General features: G+C 44.4%; 4 protein-coding genes across 4 annotated transcripts; 1 reads left to right on the top strand and 3 right to left on the bottom strand.

The window, feature by feature from the left end:
• Window positions 1-3449: 3449 nt before the first annotated feature.
• On the bottom strand, window positions 3450-9585 carry lta4h (leukotriene A4 hydrolase). Its single transcript, XM_078100912.1, has 19 exons — window positions 9334-9585; window positions 8033-8163; window positions 7825-7945; window positions 7427-7495; window positions 7239-7343; window positions 6401-6453; window positions 6244-6316; window positions 5850-5990; window positions 5732-5755; window positions 5563-5633; window positions 5209-5320; window positions 4995-5139; window positions 4825-4928; window positions 4663-4733; window positions 4518-4572; window positions 4323-4418; window positions 4165-4247; window positions 3981-4085; window positions 3450-3698 (listed from the first exon to the last, which is right to left on the bottom strand). Exons 1-19 carry the CDS (start codon window positions 9481-9483, stop codon window positions 3560-3562), a joined length of 1848 nt encoding a protein of 615 aa, XP_077957038.1. The 5' UTR covers window positions 9484-9585; the 3' UTR covers window positions 3450-3559.
• A 390-nt stretch (window positions 9586-9975) lies between these two features.
• atp6v1f (ATPase H+ transporting V1 subunit F) lies at window positions 9976-12258 on the bottom strand. Its single transcript, XM_040174596.2, has 2 exons — window positions 12002-12258; window positions 9976-10404 (listed from the first exon to the last, which is right to left on the bottom strand). Exons 1-2 carry the CDS (start codon window positions 12157-12159, stop codon window positions 10203-10205), a joined length of 360 nt encoding a protein of 119 aa, XP_040030530.1. The 5' UTR covers window positions 12160-12258; the 3' UTR covers window positions 9976-10202.
• Window positions 12259-12886: 628 nt separating this feature from the next.
• lamtor4 (late endosomal/lysosomal adaptor, MAPK and MTOR activator 4) lies at window positions 12887-13929 on the top strand. Its single transcript, XM_040174597.2, is given in 5 exon segments — window positions 12887-12925; window positions 12927-12980; window positions 13160-13243; window positions 13529-13646; window positions 13740-13929. Coding segments are annotated over 5 exon segments (378 nt in total). The 5' UTR covers window positions 12887-12901; the 3' UTR covers window positions 13838-13929.
• A 67-nt stretch (window positions 13930-13996) lies between these two features.
• LOC120817922 (ADP-ribosylation factor 4) lies at window positions 13997-16690 on the bottom strand. Its single transcript, XM_040174595.2, has 6 exons — window positions 16391-16690; window positions 16057-16137; window positions 15691-15800; window positions 15500-15571; window positions 14916-15041; window positions 13997-14787 (listed from the first exon to the last, which is right to left on the bottom strand). The coding sequence occupies exons 1-6, from the start codon at window positions 16455-16457 to the stop codon at window positions 14701-14703; spliced, it is 543 nt and encodes a 180-aa protein (XP_040030529.1). The 5' UTR covers window positions 16458-16690; the 3' UTR covers window positions 13997-14700.
• Window positions 16691-17028: the final 338 nt, after the last annotated feature.

Genomic DNA, 17028 nt, shown 5'->3' on the forward strand with positions numbered 1-17028 from the left:
TGAAAAGTGCGCCAGCTGCATGCAGGAAGTAAAATTCATCATATTTTTCCCAGAGGGCCCTTGATAATCAAAAGTTCTTTCTTAGTGCTCATTTTGGGAGTCACTGATGAAAAGCAGAAAGTGTCAACCAGGCAGAACCAGGTCTGATAAGGATGAGATTTAGCGACACACCAAGCACCACACAACACGCACACTTTGTTCGTTATGTTCACATTATGTTAGAAGACCACACATTGCATGTGATTGGATGAACTGCTCCTGACTTTGCAAAGCGCTTATGCTTGACCTGTGATCTGATAAATAAATCTACCAGAACGAGAGAAGTCGTTTGGCTGAATCCTTCCAATTTTGTTCACGATCTTTCACCCTTCAACAATTCAGTTGTACCTCTCATAAGGGGAAAAAACATTGACCACAGTTTCTTCATCGTTCCATCTTTATGCTTCCCAAGAACCATGTAAAGATCTTCATTGTGTTGTAATCCTGTTGTGTTTTCTATTTTGTTAAATAGAGTCTATATTCCTAAAACCGAACTGTCAACAGAGTGCAAACATGAGTTTTAAGTCCACAATGTGTTGTAAGTGCTAGCTGTAGTTGTTAGCATTAGTTGTCGGGATTTGACGTGAGCAGGAGCGTTTCTAGGATTTAATGAAGGGGGGGGGGCTTAGCCCTAAGGGGAGTGGCTTGCTTGGATGCATATCATGAATTAGTTGTGCGTACTAGCTTTAGCAATACCTCTTAGCAGCTAAATAGCATACAGCGTTATAAACATAATGTTTTAAATAATATTGTATAATATAAATAATATTATTTAAGTTAAAAACAACAATAAGGGAAATTACCTCTAGATTGTGCTGTTTCATATTATAGTATACGTACTGTATTCTAGTACTTGTTTACTGCAGTAAGTACTTTACTATACCACTATAGTACTTACTGCACTATAGGTACTCTGAATTCCATGCTTTGACAGTTACTCACCCGGTACAATTAAATATTGTTTTTCGCCACCGTCCGCCAGGCTTTTTGGGGCATCCTCCGGTCCAACTGCCCTGAAAATGGGCCTCCGCTCATCCTGGGCGACTTTAACACCCCAACAGAGAAGTCATCTGATCTCTCTTACTTTCTTCTTACGCTGTCACTCAGTCCCTCTCTTCCTACTCACAAAGCCGTCAATCACTTTGACTGCATCTTCACCAGAAACTGCTCCACCACCACTAACCTCACTGAAAAAAAATAGGAGCATGCATTGCTCAGGTGTGATTTTAGCCAATTCTTCTACACAGTCTTCAAATTTTGAAGGTTCCGTGGGCTTTGTGATTTTCAATTGAATTCAAGTCAGGTGATTGACTATTTCTTTTCTTTTTCTGAAACCAATTGAGCGTTTCCTTGGTTGTGCGATCACTGTCTTGTTGAAATGTCCACCCTCGTTTCATCTTGATCATCCTGGTAGATGGAAGCAGATTTTTATCAAGAATGTCTCCCGTTTGCTAAAGAACAGCCCCACACGGTGATGTTCCCACCTCCAAACCTCCCTAAAGGTCAGGGGCCTCATTTATAAAACCTTGCGTAGGATTTGCGCCAGAAGTGTCGTACGGATGAAACGTGCGGACGCACAGAAATATTCAGACGTATAAAACGTCCTACGCAGTTTTCTCTTAATAAATCACAATCACTTCTAAATGCAGCGCAGCTTTTGCGGCTTCATGTCACGCCCATAGTTGCCCATATATGGTCTGTGGAACGCCCACAAATTAATATTCATCCATTGTGAAATCACGATAAACACTGAGAGGAAAACGAAGAAACTCAGTGTGAAGTGGAGATGATCATTGGGAGGTGGGAAGGAGAAGTAAGACGCTCTTTGGAGGACACAGTGTGGATCACTGATGCCAACAAGGCACCTGAGGGGCAAAAGGTTGCAGAGCAACGCTGCAGCCTCACGACCTCGGACCCAAATAAAGAAAAAATGGTCTGACATCAAAGTGGATGCAGAACACCGGAGCTGTCCCCTCTTGATGAGACTGGCGGCAGTGGTTGGGGTTCGGGGGTCTGCTGTGCCACATCATGTAGCACAGCACACGCAGCACGATGTTTCACACCTTCTCAGGAGTAAACAATAACCTCCTCCTCCTCCTGCAGTCGAGGCGGCGCCATCTGCCCTTAAACAGGCCGATGGTGCTGCACTACAGCGCCAATCCTTCCATGTGCCACGTCTTCTAAGAGCGAAGATCAGCCATCAGCGTCATTACGCATTGTGACGCATCACGGCGTTTTATTACCGTCCGTCTGACAAGCAACAGCTGTGATTAGAGGTGGCATTTCTCCTATTTATTTAACTTAATTTAATATTTCTATCTTATATTGTATATAATGTGTATCCTTTTATTCTATTGTCTTCCCTGTACATGCTGCTGTGATACCAAAATGTCCCTCTTGAGGGATCAATAAAGTATCTACCTACACAACAGTCTAGTTTTACACACTTTACACACGTGTAATGGGAAAATGTTTGGGATGTTTGGCAGTGTTTGTTATGTCTATGACCACCTTTGTTTTAGAATGTTGGGAGAGCAGGGACACGGTCAAAGAGCTGACGTGTCTTACATGGATAAGATGTTCCCAGTACCCTGGCTGTAGATACTCAACAAGATGGTCAAAGGTTTCTGTTGACGCCACCGATATCTAAACTTAGGTATAAGAACTGCCTCGATGTGTTGGGGGCAAAAAGGAGGTTGTTGACAGTCTACTGACCACGTAGCTGTTGTGACCCTTTTTCCCTTGCAAGGAAATAAACGGAGAAAAGACATACTTGACTCAGAGCCTTTGATTCTTACTTAACGATTGTCTGTGCAAAATCTTCCATCACACACGTTTGAGTGTTTCTTGCGTTTGCCGACGGTTCTCATTTCACCTGTTTTTGTGGGTCAGAGCTCGCGTGAAGGACCGCACATTTCTCCGTCAAGTTTTCTTTTTATAAATACCAACTATTGCGTAGAGAGCGGCGTGCGCCTTCTTTTGTGCGTACGTAACGTTTATAAATGAGGCCCTGGTGTCTTTGGGGTAATGTGCAGTGCCATTTGACCTCCAAACATTGTGTGTATTATTATTATTATTGTTGACTTTGAAACAACTGTACGTGCTTATTCCAGGTCTTTCTGAAGCTCTACAGGTGTTCTCGTATAATTCTTTTCACTCCTCTTTTAGAAATCTTGCGGGGAGCAAGTGGTCATGGCCGGTTTATGATGAAATGATGTTCTTTCCATTATGGCCTCACTGTTTTGAAATGTTTCTGTAAGCAATGCCACCAGTATGTTTTGCAACAATACGATTTCAACATGACTTGAATCTTGAGACAGCTCTTTGCGTTTACCCATCATAAGATATTAAGGGACAGGAGTTGCTTTTTTACTAGATTGCCGGTGGTGGTTTAATGAAAGAGAAATGGGTGTTTTTATTCTGATTTATTAACTTTCACAGAATGAAGTTGAACTCATGAAGGAGCTTGACTGAATATCCTGATGGTCTCATACAGACTGGTGGTCTTACTGGACTCTCGTTACAGGCTGGTGGTCTTACTGGCGTCCACCTGCAGGTCTTTGGCCACCAGTCCGGAGGTGACCGGGTGCATCGCTGCTCTGTGAGCGACAAATACTCGAACGGCTTCGTCTCGATACTTCTCGTAGTTGAAGATCTCTCTGGAGACAAAGTAGAAGTCAGAGAGAGAACTGGTGTAATATTATTATTACATTACAGGTCATTTAGCAGACGCTTTTATCCAAAGCGACTTACATTACACTTTAAACACATGGCTTTTTCACATTTTTGCCTGGGGAGCAATTAGGGGTTAGGTGTCTTGCTCAGGGACACTTGGACATGGAACATGGGGCAGCCTGGACTCGAACCACCAACCTTGTGCTTCCCAGTACACCTTCTCTAACCCCTGCGCCACGACGACCGATATATTATGCACAGAGTACCTAAAGAGCGGCCTGGTGTACTTCATCCTGCCCTGCTCCGTCGCCATCTTCAGCGCCATGGGAACCGCTTCCTCCCACCGGGACCGCACACACAGCCGGAGCCACCTGGGGGGACAACGGCCAATCAGGAGGCTTCCAGGGAGGAGGCGGAGTGTCAAAGGAAAGCCTTGATCCAGGACCTTACCTGAATCGGATCTCTGAGTTCATGATGGCATTAAGATTGTAAACCTCCTGCATCTTCTTCACACGAGTCAGAGAAATAGGATCCTGATGGAACAAACACAGGAGATGAGCTGGACTGAGGTAAACTGTGGTGGACCAAAGTGGACTGATGTGGTTTACCTCCTGAAGCAGGAGGGACAAGAACTCGATGAGCTGGTGGGACGACAGCGTCTTCACATCGGACTCCTTAAAGCTGCTCAGGTCCTGGTCTTTGGCCTGCGGCGGGGGAAGGCGGGGGGGGGGGGGGGGGGGGGTGTTGACTTTGAACATAAAAACAACAAGAACCATAGGGCCTCACGGTGGATCAGGTCTTACCTTGACCCACCTCTGGCTCAGAGAGATGCAGGCGTCAGCCAGCGTTGTGTCGTACCTCAACACAACAAGATAAAAGTGAATCAGAACAACGGGACCTGGTCTTAAGACCGTGGGACCTGGTGGAGGTCTGACGGGGTCCACTCACTGAGGTTTGACTGGAGGCATCCCGGGGGTAAACATCCAGGCGTTCCAGTCGACCTTGTTCAGGATGTCCACCTGAGAGACAGACAAAAATCACAAACCCTTAAGTCCACCGTCAGGACTGTGGTCCTTCAGAGGACAGGCCTTCAGAGGTGTGGAGCCTCACCTGGTCTTTGAAGTAGGAGAACAAGTGGTTCTTCCACTCGTCTGTGGTCACGCTGCCGTAAGCAAACATCTGGATGTATGACCTCACAAAGCCCATGAACACCTCTGAAGAACAACAGAGCGACAGGTAAGTGAGGAGCTCTCAGGAGCAAAGATGTGTGCAGGTGTTACCTGGCCCCCCCATCAGCTCCTCCAGGTGGTAGAGTAAAGCGAAGCCCTTCTCATAGGGAACTGAGGAGAAGGCTTCATCGGGGTCAACGTCCTGCAGGCTGGGGACCAGGTTGGTCAGCACGTTGTTGGCTCCAAAGGTGTTCACCTGAGTGACCACGCAGACAGGTCAGAAACATGTGGCCCCCGCCCGACCCCCGAGGGTGCACATCCTCACCGAGTCCTGCAGGTCCTTCCAGCCCCCCATGGCCTTGAACTGTCTGAACTGCTCGCTGACCAGAGACCTGCCGATCATCCTCTCCAGGTAGACCGTGTGACCCTCGTTCAGCCTGAGCACAAAGAGCAGCGCTTTATTAAATGGAGCCTCCAACCACAATCAATACATCAATTAAAGTACAAACTTCAATTAATCTAGAGACCTTCCAAAAAAAAGTTTATTTCCTTACATTTAAGTGATAAATAACGGAAATAACGAAATGGAGGAGCTTTTATGTTCAAATGTATAAATTCAATTTAATAAACTCAAACATTAAATAAAAAGTCAGTTTGTGATGTTCTTTGTGTAGTTTACCAGAAGTGTTCCCAGGTCTTGTTGGTCACCAGGTTTCCGGTCCAGCTATGTGAGATCTCATGAGCGATCACCTGAGGGGAGGACGACACGTGAACAAACACGTGAACAAACATGTGAACACGGGTCAACGAGTCCTCCAGGATGGGAGGTGAGCAGGTCTTCTACTCACATTGGAGAGAGACTTGTCTCCTGCCTGTGAAAAGACAGGGGAATCAGTCACATGATGCAGGACAGGTAGAATAACCACTGGTGGGTGTGTGTGTGTGTGTGTGTGTGTGTGTGTGTACCAGAAGGGTGGGTGTAGCGTAGGTCAGGCAGGGGTTCTCCATCCCTCCGTAGGGGAAAGAAGGAGGAAGAACCAGGATGTCGTAGCGACCCCAAACATACGGCCCAACCAGGTCCTCGGCAGCCTTCAGCATGGCCTCCGTCTGAGGGAACGTGAAGTATGTATGAATGTGCCACATGGTGGAAATTCATTATATGAATATTTCCTCTCCAAGTCTCCTGTCCTTAGCATTAAAACATCATATAACATGTAAATAAAAAATAGATATAAATGTCATACTATAATATATGGCAAACAGAAAAACATGTAGAGTGTCAATAAGTGAGCAGTGAAGCGGCTCCGGTGGGGGGGGGCACCGGTTCCAGTGACACCAGTTGGGGATGTTGGAGACTCACCTCAGAGAACTCAAATGCTGCTTTATCCACAAACTCCTTCTCAGACCAAACTCTGGATCTGGGCCCGATCTCCCTGTGGAGCACAGAACCAGTGTTTACCTGCTGCACGGAACGCATCAGTGAGACGTCAGTCGACGGCCCTGAGAAACATCATCACCTGCTTTCCAAAGCGCCGACCGCAATGGCCATCAGGTAAGAAGGCATGGGCACCTGAGGAACAGGGTCAGAGGTCAAGCAGAGGATCTGCAGGTGATCTTTGACATCTCAACATGTTTTAGTAACGTTTAAAGTCGCTGACCAGGTTAATGACACACACACACACACACACACACACTTAAAAGCCTTAAAATTTTCTCAAAAAACAACAATGCCTTATAATCCGGAGCCTTATACATGGATCAATTGGTTACTCGGTTGATCCATACTGGTTGTACACGGCGCTCAAGGCGCTCTGCCAAACACGGCAAAGCTCGTCTACGACGGCGAGATGCTGAGCGGCGCTCAAGCGCGTGAGATATGGAGCTGCTTTCAGGGCGCGTCGGAGAAACAAAGCTGTTGTTCTCGCCGAGCACTTCATGAGATTAAAGAGCGAGAGACGGCGCCCTTTTCTCTACAGTAGCTGAACCATCTTAACGGGGAAATAAGTTATTCTAAAAACAGCCGAAGATTTAAGGCGTGGATGGCGAGGGGGGCGGCGAGAGCGGACGCACCTCGCAGCATCCATCGGACCCTGAAAGCACCGTCTCCTCCGCCCCACCTCCCCCCATCCACCCGCCATGACGCCAAACGTTTGACTGCAGGATCTTATGTGCCTTGTAATCCGGTGCGCCTTATAGTGCGGAAAATACGGTATATATACACTGTAATTTATATATATTTTTTTTTAACAGATATATTTATTAACCTGGTCAGCAAGTATAATAGCACGGAAACATATATTCCTGAAACATTTATTATTGAGCTCATGGCATCATCGCTGACATCAGAGTACTGACCGTCTGTCTGAACCTGTAGAGGACGCGGTTATTGTCCTGAGGATCGACTTCCTGTCCGTCTCTCACTGCGCTCATCACAGTCACCAGGTCTTTAGGTACTGACACCTGAACGATAAGACACACCTGTGAGGGGAGGTATACCTGCCAGACAAGCCGCAGGGCACAATAGGTGACTTTGTGTGGGTTACCTGGGCGTAGTAGGTGTGTTTCACACACGGACTGTCCTGACAGGGAATCATGCTCCTGCAGTGATGAGCCTTCATGACAACACGGACTCATTAGAGACACACGTTGATCATCTTTCATACCTTTATTATGTCAATGATTCTGTGCTGCTGGTAAGAACACGAATATCTGTAATGGAGTCTCAGACTGGAGCCCGTGCCCGTGGATCAAATGCTCCTTTGTACTTTCAGAACTTTATGATCAATACTCGGAGGAAACTTTTAGAAAAAAAGAGGAAGCAAGACAACGTTTCGAAAGAATTTGTCGACACCTCAAATTTCTTAATTTCATGACACAACTTTGGCTGTTATTTCAAAACATGTGCGACTGCGGATTATTGATCTGCAGCGATCGGAGTCACCTGGCACTGACTGAACAGGTACGGCTGCTTCCTCCCGGCAGTCTGCTCAGGTGAGAGCCACTGCAGCGCCGACGCAGACGGAGACGTCTCATAGGTCACTTCCACGATCACATGCTGCCCTCTGATTGGTCCACAGCACCAGTACATTAGTCACACGTCATTCTAAAGACACAATGCATGGTGTGACAGAGGGGGGCGTGGGGGATACCTGGAGAGGTCAAAGGGCAACGTGATGTCCAGCGGAGTCCCCTTGAAGCTGTGCTTGGGGCCCATCGTAAAGCTCGCCGCTTGTCCATTCGCAGTCACCGAGACGACCTGCAGGTCTTTTGTGTCCAAAGTCTGTAGGTCAGAATCAGAAGCCATTTATTGCCACATGTTACACACGGAGGAATTTGACCTGGTGAATGTCTGCAATATAAGAACACAATAAGATGAAGTAAAATAGAATAAAAAATATACAAGCTAAAGTAAAAACAATATGAAGCGATAAGTATGTTAAAACACGTGTCCATATGTTTCCATGGAGAGAAACCACTGTGTAAAACGATTCCGGGAAGGAGTCTTTCAGTCAATGAGACAAACTGCTGAGGGGGGGTCTTGGTCCTGATGGTCTTCAGGTAGAACCATTATTAATTGCTATCTATTATTAATAGATACGTTTCTGTATTAATGAGGCTAATGCGCTCAGTCCGCTTACCTGTGCTCATCTGTACACTCTGATCAAAGTTCAGGTTAATAAAACAGAACGCATTAAAAAGAGAAATCTGCGTTGTCACCACGTTGACTTCAAACAATCATTTTATTTGTTTTTGTGATTCGAGTCAGCGAGTCACCAAAGTGAAAATCCTTACAACAATACCATCACATCAAGGAGCTGAAATATTAATAGAAATGGTGGTTTGGTTAATATCAGTTGAAAGCATAAAATCTAAATTCTTTAAAGCAGCAGTCAAATGCAACAGTTTTAACAAAATGTAAAAACCAACGGTTTAAAAGTGAATTTAAATATAGATCATATTCTGTACATCAAACCCAAAAGTGGAATGACCTTGAATAACAGAGGTTCGTTATCTTAAACGTTTAAAGTTTCCTTATTCCAAATACAAGATAAGATGAACGTGTCTGATCAATAAATTGAATCACGTCAGAAATTCCGTTCCTACACCGGAAGTGATTCACACAAAACTACATAAACAAGAACAGCGAAAGGTTAGTTAAAGAATATTTATAAACCTCAACTGTAGAAGTTAAACATATTTGAAATTGAAATGAACATGGTGAGCTGGATGAAGAGCAGGTTAACATGATTAGAAGATGATTACATTTCTGGATAAATTGACTTTTGAACAGTTGCGTTCTGCTCATGAAGTCAAAAGTTTCTTTACGTCTGTTAAAGTTTTTTATGAGCCAAACATCATGGAATGTATCTTCATTAACAATGTGGTTGATCGGCGACGCCTTCAAGGACCACACACACGGTGGGAAACAACACCGCGGCGTAAACGTTACCAGGGCGGAGAAGCGGTCCTCCAGAGCCTCCACCGTCAGCTCCACCTTGGCTCGGATGACGCGCCGGTCGAAGTCCACGCGCAGGGTGAGGTTCAGGTGTCTGGTGACGCATCTGGTGACGCAGGAGAAGGAGCACGGGTCTGAAGACATGATGATCGATCCGGTGACTACGGAGAGAGTGAGACGAGCGGCCGGCCGACGCTGGCTTATCTACCGGAACGCGCTCCACTCACGTCCGGCACCGGCCCTTTCAGAGTAAGGGTCCGTATGATATACTTTTATTTTGAAGCCCGAGTGGTTTAGGATCAACCGGAAGGAGCCCTTCGTGGACTCTGTAGAAGAACACTTAAATATTGAATCTCTTTAAACTAAAAGTCGAAGATGAAATAGTTATTAAGTAGTCAGAGAAAGACATGATATCAATGAGATATTAAATAGTAAAATACGGTATATTTAATAGTTAAAGATTAAAACATGAAATATTAAAAGGTTGTCAAAGAACAAGGTCATTTTGAGAAGCCAAAATTAGTTTCCTCTTTAAGGTGCCTCTGAGCGGAGGCGGAGAGGAGCTCGGCATCAGAGAAAATGTATTGATTAGATTGAGTTTAATTTTGATTTGAATAAAACAGACTAAGCAGAACATCACAAACAAGTTCATTTATTTTCTTCAACATTGGTTATATTGTTATAAGTTAAAACATCTGGAACAAACAAAACATTTAAAGCACAGAGGAAGGAAAACCATTCTTATTTAAGCTTCTTTCAATCCCCAGCTTCCTGAAGATTAAACAGAAGGAGACGTGAGGACAGACGAGCGGACGACCCATCGATCCATGAATCGACTGATGAGTCGAGGCGTATGGACCCGTCTACCGGAAGTCCTCGGCACAGAACATGCCCTTGGCCCGGCGCAGGATGGAGTCCTTCGAGGCGTCGTACGGGTGCTCCTTGGAAGGGATCTCCAGCACCGCCGGGATGGACTGCATGTGGCCGTCGATGGCGTGGCGGATCATCTCAGCGATGAACTGGTTGATGAGGATGATGCCGATGTCATTACGGGCCAAGAAGCTCCTGTGGAGGCGGAAGGAGGCGGTCCGTTAATTTAACCCTAGCTCATAAAACACTTTAAAATGCATCTTTTCTCATTTCTATTTTGGAATGTCTGTATTTTGTTTAACAACCGTCATTTCACAACCTTGGTATGCATGTATGAATTAGATTTTAAAGAGTTACTTTTATTAGCGTTATCTTCATTAGCGCTCCCATAGTATTTTCAACAAAATGGAGTCGTGTATTGTGAGGGTTTGGGAGAGCATCATGAGAGAACGATTTGTGTGCAATTAATTAAATGCAGAAAGGCAATCTCTGACACGGACTTCGTTTACACCCGATCCAGAGTGCTAAACAAACAACATAACTTCAAGATTTCTGGTCAAAATAAACATTGAAACATGATTTATGAATAAATAAATGAAGATGAAGAAGCAGAGAACAGACAAACCAGACTCCATTCAAAGTACCATCAGTTAAACACCTCGACTGTGGAGAGTAATTCGCAGTATAAAAAAATATTTTAGGAATCAATCACAGCTAATCGTATGTTTATGTCAGGATGTTTAGTACTCTTTTGTTATTATTTGGAGTGATGTCAAGATCAAAAAGTGGCAGGTGGCATGTTGTGGATTGGCAGGGTTGGGGGCGCATGCGCCCGCCTCCTCATTAGTGATGTGATGTTCGTTTTCGAGGCTTCGAAGCGTTTGTTTACAATCTATTCGAGCTTCTTTTTTCTGTGATGGAACCAGCAGGAAAAAGATTTTCTCCTGTCTGGCAACATTTTGAGCTGATTTCTCATAATTAGATATGCACATAGTAATATGTTATTAATAACTAGCGTAATATACTGTAAATAAATCTGAAGTTCGTAAGTTATGTATCACGCATCACAAATATCATTCACTTATTCAATTCAATGCTTCACACGTCAAAGCCATGGTGTCATTTCATTTATTGTCCACTTGGTGGCGCAAATTAAGCAGCATGAAGCTTCGGTCCACGTGTGACACAATTGGATGGAAAGCTTCAATGCTTCATAAAGCTTCATCTCGCCATCACTACTCCTCATCTCGAGACTCGAGCCATGTTGGAAAATATAGTAGTATTAGTTGTATTGAACACACACGTTTTCATGAGATCACTGCGATGAATCATATGTTGGTGGAAAAGACTGAATTGAATCAGACTGCATACCATATGATGGGGTTTCCATTTAGTTTACCACTTTAGGGGATGGGGGGTTAGAGCATGTTAGAGCAATAGAGAATTCCTTGTATGTCTGACATATTATGGCAATAACTGTCTCCTGATGTACAGAACGTGCATAGCATTTAACTGAAATAATGGAACCGAGAACCCCTTTGAGCGCGCGCGCGCACACACACACACACACACACACACACACACACACACACACACACACACACACACACACACACACACACACACCGTTGACATCTGTAGCTGGCTGTCTTATGTGTGATGTGACGTCACAAAGCTGACATCTGGCTCCTTGTGATTAAAGTTAAAACAGTGGCTTCATATCTGAGTGAATTATTAAATGATGAGATATCTGAACGAAGTCTGGCTGTTGACACGTCAGGTGACGTCTTACTTGAAGGTCTCCTCTATCTCCGTGATGCTCGTGTCCTTCTCCACCACCAGGAAATTGGGTTTCCGGTTCTTGTTGAGCTCACCGATCCCCCCGAGCAAGAATCCGGTGCACGTGTCCTCGTCACCGATAACGGCGATCAGTTTCCCGCGTCCAGCCATAGCGAAGTATCTGTCGATCAAACGGAGAGACGAGGAACCGGAGCTTACCTTCGTTCCAGCTAACGGTCACGTGATACTGTCAGCTGACCGACACTTCCGCTTTAGTTAAAGAAAAGCCTGTGCGCGCGCTGGCTGCTGCAGTGACGTCCGGTTCTCGTTTTATCTAAGTCATTGAACCAATGATTGAAGGAATTCTTAATAGTGGAAGTTTTGTGAAAAGCAGTGAAACCAAAGACGCCTAATGCCATTTATTTGATTAATGACCAATGACCGAATGATATAAACCACATGAAGCACTTTCTGTGCAATAACATAGTATTATTGTGCTTTATCAACGTTTTATTGATATTCAAAGAGTCACCAGATGACCATGTACTTCTATCTTGCATGCAAGTATGTGTATATTAAGGTCAATGATGTTTTGCCGGTTTTATTATTAACTAAACTCTTCGTAATTTCCGACCGGACGTGAACGTTTTAGTCACATGAAAAATCACGAGACCGTTGGCTGGGTACTGGACCAATGGGGTGTGAGCGCGTGCAGCGTCACAGGAACCTGCAGTTAAAGTTTTTCATTAAATATATTTTCTTTAATCAGATTTTATGAAGTTAAGCTTATGAGTTAAACTTCCCTCTCATCGCGTGACCCTTCACATTATTTAATTAAGCTGCCTCGTGCGCCTAACTGCTACACTGACAATTTGAAAAGTGAATGAAATAAGAATAACAGATCTTACTGCGCATGTGCAGCATTTGCTTCCTCGCCCAAAAAAAAGCAGAAATGTCGCGGATCAGCAGCTGCTAAAACAGTAGAAGAAATGGTGAGTTCCGATAGTAATTGCATATTAATTGAATCGAGGTGGTGGTTCTGAGGGCTTTAATGTTTGCTTTGACTCTCGCATATGAAGCTATTTGAATTCTCGCTGTGACGTTCATGGTCCTCGGACTTCTGTAGCCTGTTAGCCTGTTAGCTCGGTGTGATGCGGTCTGTTGTTGACAGACGACAGCGGCTCTGACTGCGGGTCTGGAGCGGATCCCGGATCAGCTCGGGTACCTGGTCATCAGTGAGGACGGAGTTCTGGCTGTGAGTGTCGCCGACCCGAGACAAAGCGCCAGAGGCCATCCGACTTTCTGGGATTAGTGGGAAAAGCTTGTGTTTTAGCTGGTTTGAATGCGGTTGAAGTCACATCCACAAAGAATATGTAGATAACTGAAAACAAAAACGACTAACCGTAGTTTGTACTTCTATAAATATTCTGGGATGAACAATCATTATCACAGATTGGTATGAATCAATAGATTTTAAATAGGTTGGTGCTGTATGTCAAACAATAGTTTCCTGACCCTTGACCCCGTGTCCCGTCACCAGTCAGCAGGTGAGCTGGAGAACGATGAACAAACAGCAGCCGTGATGATGCAGATGGTTCGAACAGCAAGTCGATTTAAATTACCTGGATCAGCTGAGCCGCCCTTCAAACGCATGTCAGGTAACCAAGCGCTTGCTTTGGTGGAGGCCCTCTCCTCTGTGCCGGGGTCCGGTGACCCCTCACCTGTGCTGACACGTCGTCTTCTCTCCTCAGTGACTCTCGAGGATTTCGTTTACATGGTGACGGTCTCGGGTCAGAAAGTATTTGTGGTCAAACGTCAGAACAACCAGCAGGAACCAATCAGCACTTAAAGGTCATTTCTTCGTCTTCAGTGTTGCTAACCCTGTTAAACTCCAGTTATTTCAATTTGTGTATTTAACTGAATAAAATGATTTAAACTGAACGTTTGGGTTTTTTTAAACTGCTAAACCGATTGTTTATTCTATTTCTGTAAATGATTCATAGATCCCTTTCATGTTTTTATTGCTTTAATAGTTAAACTATAAAATGACAAATGAAACATGCAAATAAAAGACGCTTATGTTGAGAAATAACTAATATTAACATTAAACAAAACATTAAAGCGAATATTCATCATTCATTTTCAGCCTCAACAGGAAATCAAACTATCAGTTCAAGATAAAAAAAAACATTTAATAAATATTTTAATTTTTGTACCTTCAGTTTTTATAAAAAGAAATCCATTTATTGCATCACTGTTGTCTTGCTGCTTCTTCACATTGTCAAGGAATGACGAGGCGTTCAGGTTCGGGTCAGAAGAACGAGTCACACAACTGTCACCGTTAGCCCCGCCCACAGGTTTTCTCCCACAGGTATTCTCTAAAGTACCGCCCCCATACAGTCACCCGTCCCAAGCCCCGCCTCCAGGTATTCTCCCCTGTCAAAGCCCTAACCCTGAGCTGTGATAAGCCCCACCCCGCCTTTTCATCACTTCCTATCACATGATTGTAAAACATGCGGATTAAAAGAAGACAAGAAAAAACAGCGTTAACAGGGAGAACAGAAGAAGAGGATGAGCTGAGAGTCCATCACTACTTCCTACAGATATACTAAAAAAAACAAAACAGTTCAGGTAAACGCTCCTTCTGCCCTTCAGCGCTTTGTACACAGGAATCAGTCGATGACATCAGTCTGCTGCTTCCGGTCAGCTGGTCTAACGCTTCGATAGCTCATTGGACAGCCAGTCCAGACCCTCGTACAGACCAGTACCCTGAGTGGCACAGGTGGCCTCCACATGCCACTGGGGACACAGACAGGTGAGATTCATCAGCATGACCACATCATTCATATTGATCAGCTTCATTCTACTCTTATTCAACTTTAAAGCATCTGAGCAGCAGTATTGATGGCTGATATATTGATCCTTACAGTTCTGCTTCGGAGGCTGTGCAGACCCAGTTTGTCGGTGAGTTCACTGACTCCCATCGCATTTGGAAGATCCTGTTTGTTGGCAAAAACCAGAAGAACTGCCTCCTTCAGCTCATCCTCCTGGATCTATAGAGTCATGTGGCAAACATCCACATTCATGAGACATCATAGGGCTAAAAAGCAGTGGGGGCTGGTCCATAGAGGGCAATGGGGCGTGGCCCCCCCTCCCAAAAAATAAATTTTACAAATTGGCAATATGTGTCTTTCTGTTTTTGAAACATGGACTATACATATGTATACACACACTGAATTGTTTGAAGAAGATGTCCTTAATAATGCGTGTTTTATACCTTTTCTTTGCATTAAATCACACTGGGATGTTTACTGAAACGGATTACCAAGAAAAAAAAGAAAAAAACACCAGCTGCCACCGCTAAAAAGAGCCATTAGATTATGATTTTATAGTTTGCGCTCATAGAACTCCCACAATCCTTTGCATGTGATGCACGTCTCTCTGGTGAACATTCAGATAGTTCAGGATTTGTTGGATTTTAAAATATACAGACAGGCGGAGAGACACTCACCATCTTGGAGAGCTCCTCAGCGGATTCTGCCACTCGCTCCCTGTCGTTACTGTCGACCACAAAGATCAGACCCTGAGGGGTCAGAGGTCAACCAGATAATCATCATCACGTGCTACACTATTCATAAATACAATTAATACAACAATGTTTATAATATAAAACAATATTCTGTCCTTGTCTCAGGTGTGTACCTGTGTGTTCTGGAAATAGTGTCTCCACAGAGGACGGATCTTGTCCTGACCACCAACGTCCCAAACTGTGAAACAGATGTTTCTGTACTCAACGGTCTCCACGTTGAACCCTGGAACAGAAACAGGTGAAGTCATTAGAGACTATTTAGGTATCTGTTGACAGACTGTGAGGCAGGCAGCTCTACTTATGGACTAAATTGGTTTCAGAACTAACGTTAATGTTAGTTGAATGTTTCAAAACGTTGTTGGTCTCAACGACCCAAACAGCTGCCGGCAGTGACCACGTGACGGTCCACCTGTGAGTGCGTTATCAACGAGTCATCAATTACTTACAGTTAGTGATGTCATGTGTGATCGATCACTCACCGATAGTCGGGATGGTGGTGACGATCTCTCCGAGCTTCAGTTTGTATAAGATTGTTGTTTTACCGGCAGCGTCCAAACCGACTGAAACGAGACGAGATCTTCTCTAAAGATCCGGGAACAGCTCCATATTATTCAGCTTCAAATCATGCGTTGACAACATCAATGACGCGTTAATAACGGCCGTACACTTCCGATCATTTCCGGTTTCGGTAGAGAAGCATTTCAACGTTGGAAATAGTTTGTCCCGGGAGCTAGTTAGAATACCTGGGAGCTTGTAAGCCTCGGTACTAGTTAGCCTAGCACGGGAGCTAGTTAGCCGAGCCGCGGTACTCACCCATCAGTATCCTCATCTGCTTCTTCCCGAACAACCTCGTAAACAAGGAGGAGATAGTCAAGCCCATTTTATAGCCCAAAGATATCCCGGTTATGCTGCGGGAAGGTTGAAAACCAGATGGCAGAGATCACGAGCCGGTTGTTCCGGGAGAAGCTGCCCGTCGGTGCCGCTGAAGAACCCGGAGAGTCGGCGGAGAGGAAGCAGCTCCTCGTCGGTGCCACGTCCAGACCGACGCAGCACAAATTACGTCACTGAAATAAAACTTTATTGAGCCACGCAGGCTCCTGGTGCGTTCAAGTTCTACTAGAAGGGATACAACTCATTCGACCGACTATTTAACATCTGATAAGTGTCCTGACCCATAAAAAGCTCTCACTCTTAATACAAGCTTCTGTTCACACTCAGGGAAAGAATAAATTTGTGAGCCAAATTATTGGATTTCACTGATTAGATCAAATATGAAAGATACGATGATTTATAAGGAGGTTTATTCAAGTAATCCTGTATATGAACTCATACCAAATTTAACTCTAGGTGTATTGTTTATTTTATTTTATTTTTTAAATAGTTTAACACACAAGCAAGTTTTGTATTAATGTCACTATATAGCATTATTATTTTATGTGCTTAATACTTTA

The sequence above is a fragment of the Gasterosteus aculeatus genome, chromosome 4, assembly GCF_964276395.1.
Source record: "Gasterosteus aculeatus chromosome 4, fGasAcu3.hap1.1, whole genome shotgun sequence".
NCBI lineage: Eukaryota > Metazoa > Chordata > Actinopteri > Perciformes > Gasterosteidae > Gasterosteus > Gasterosteus aculeatus.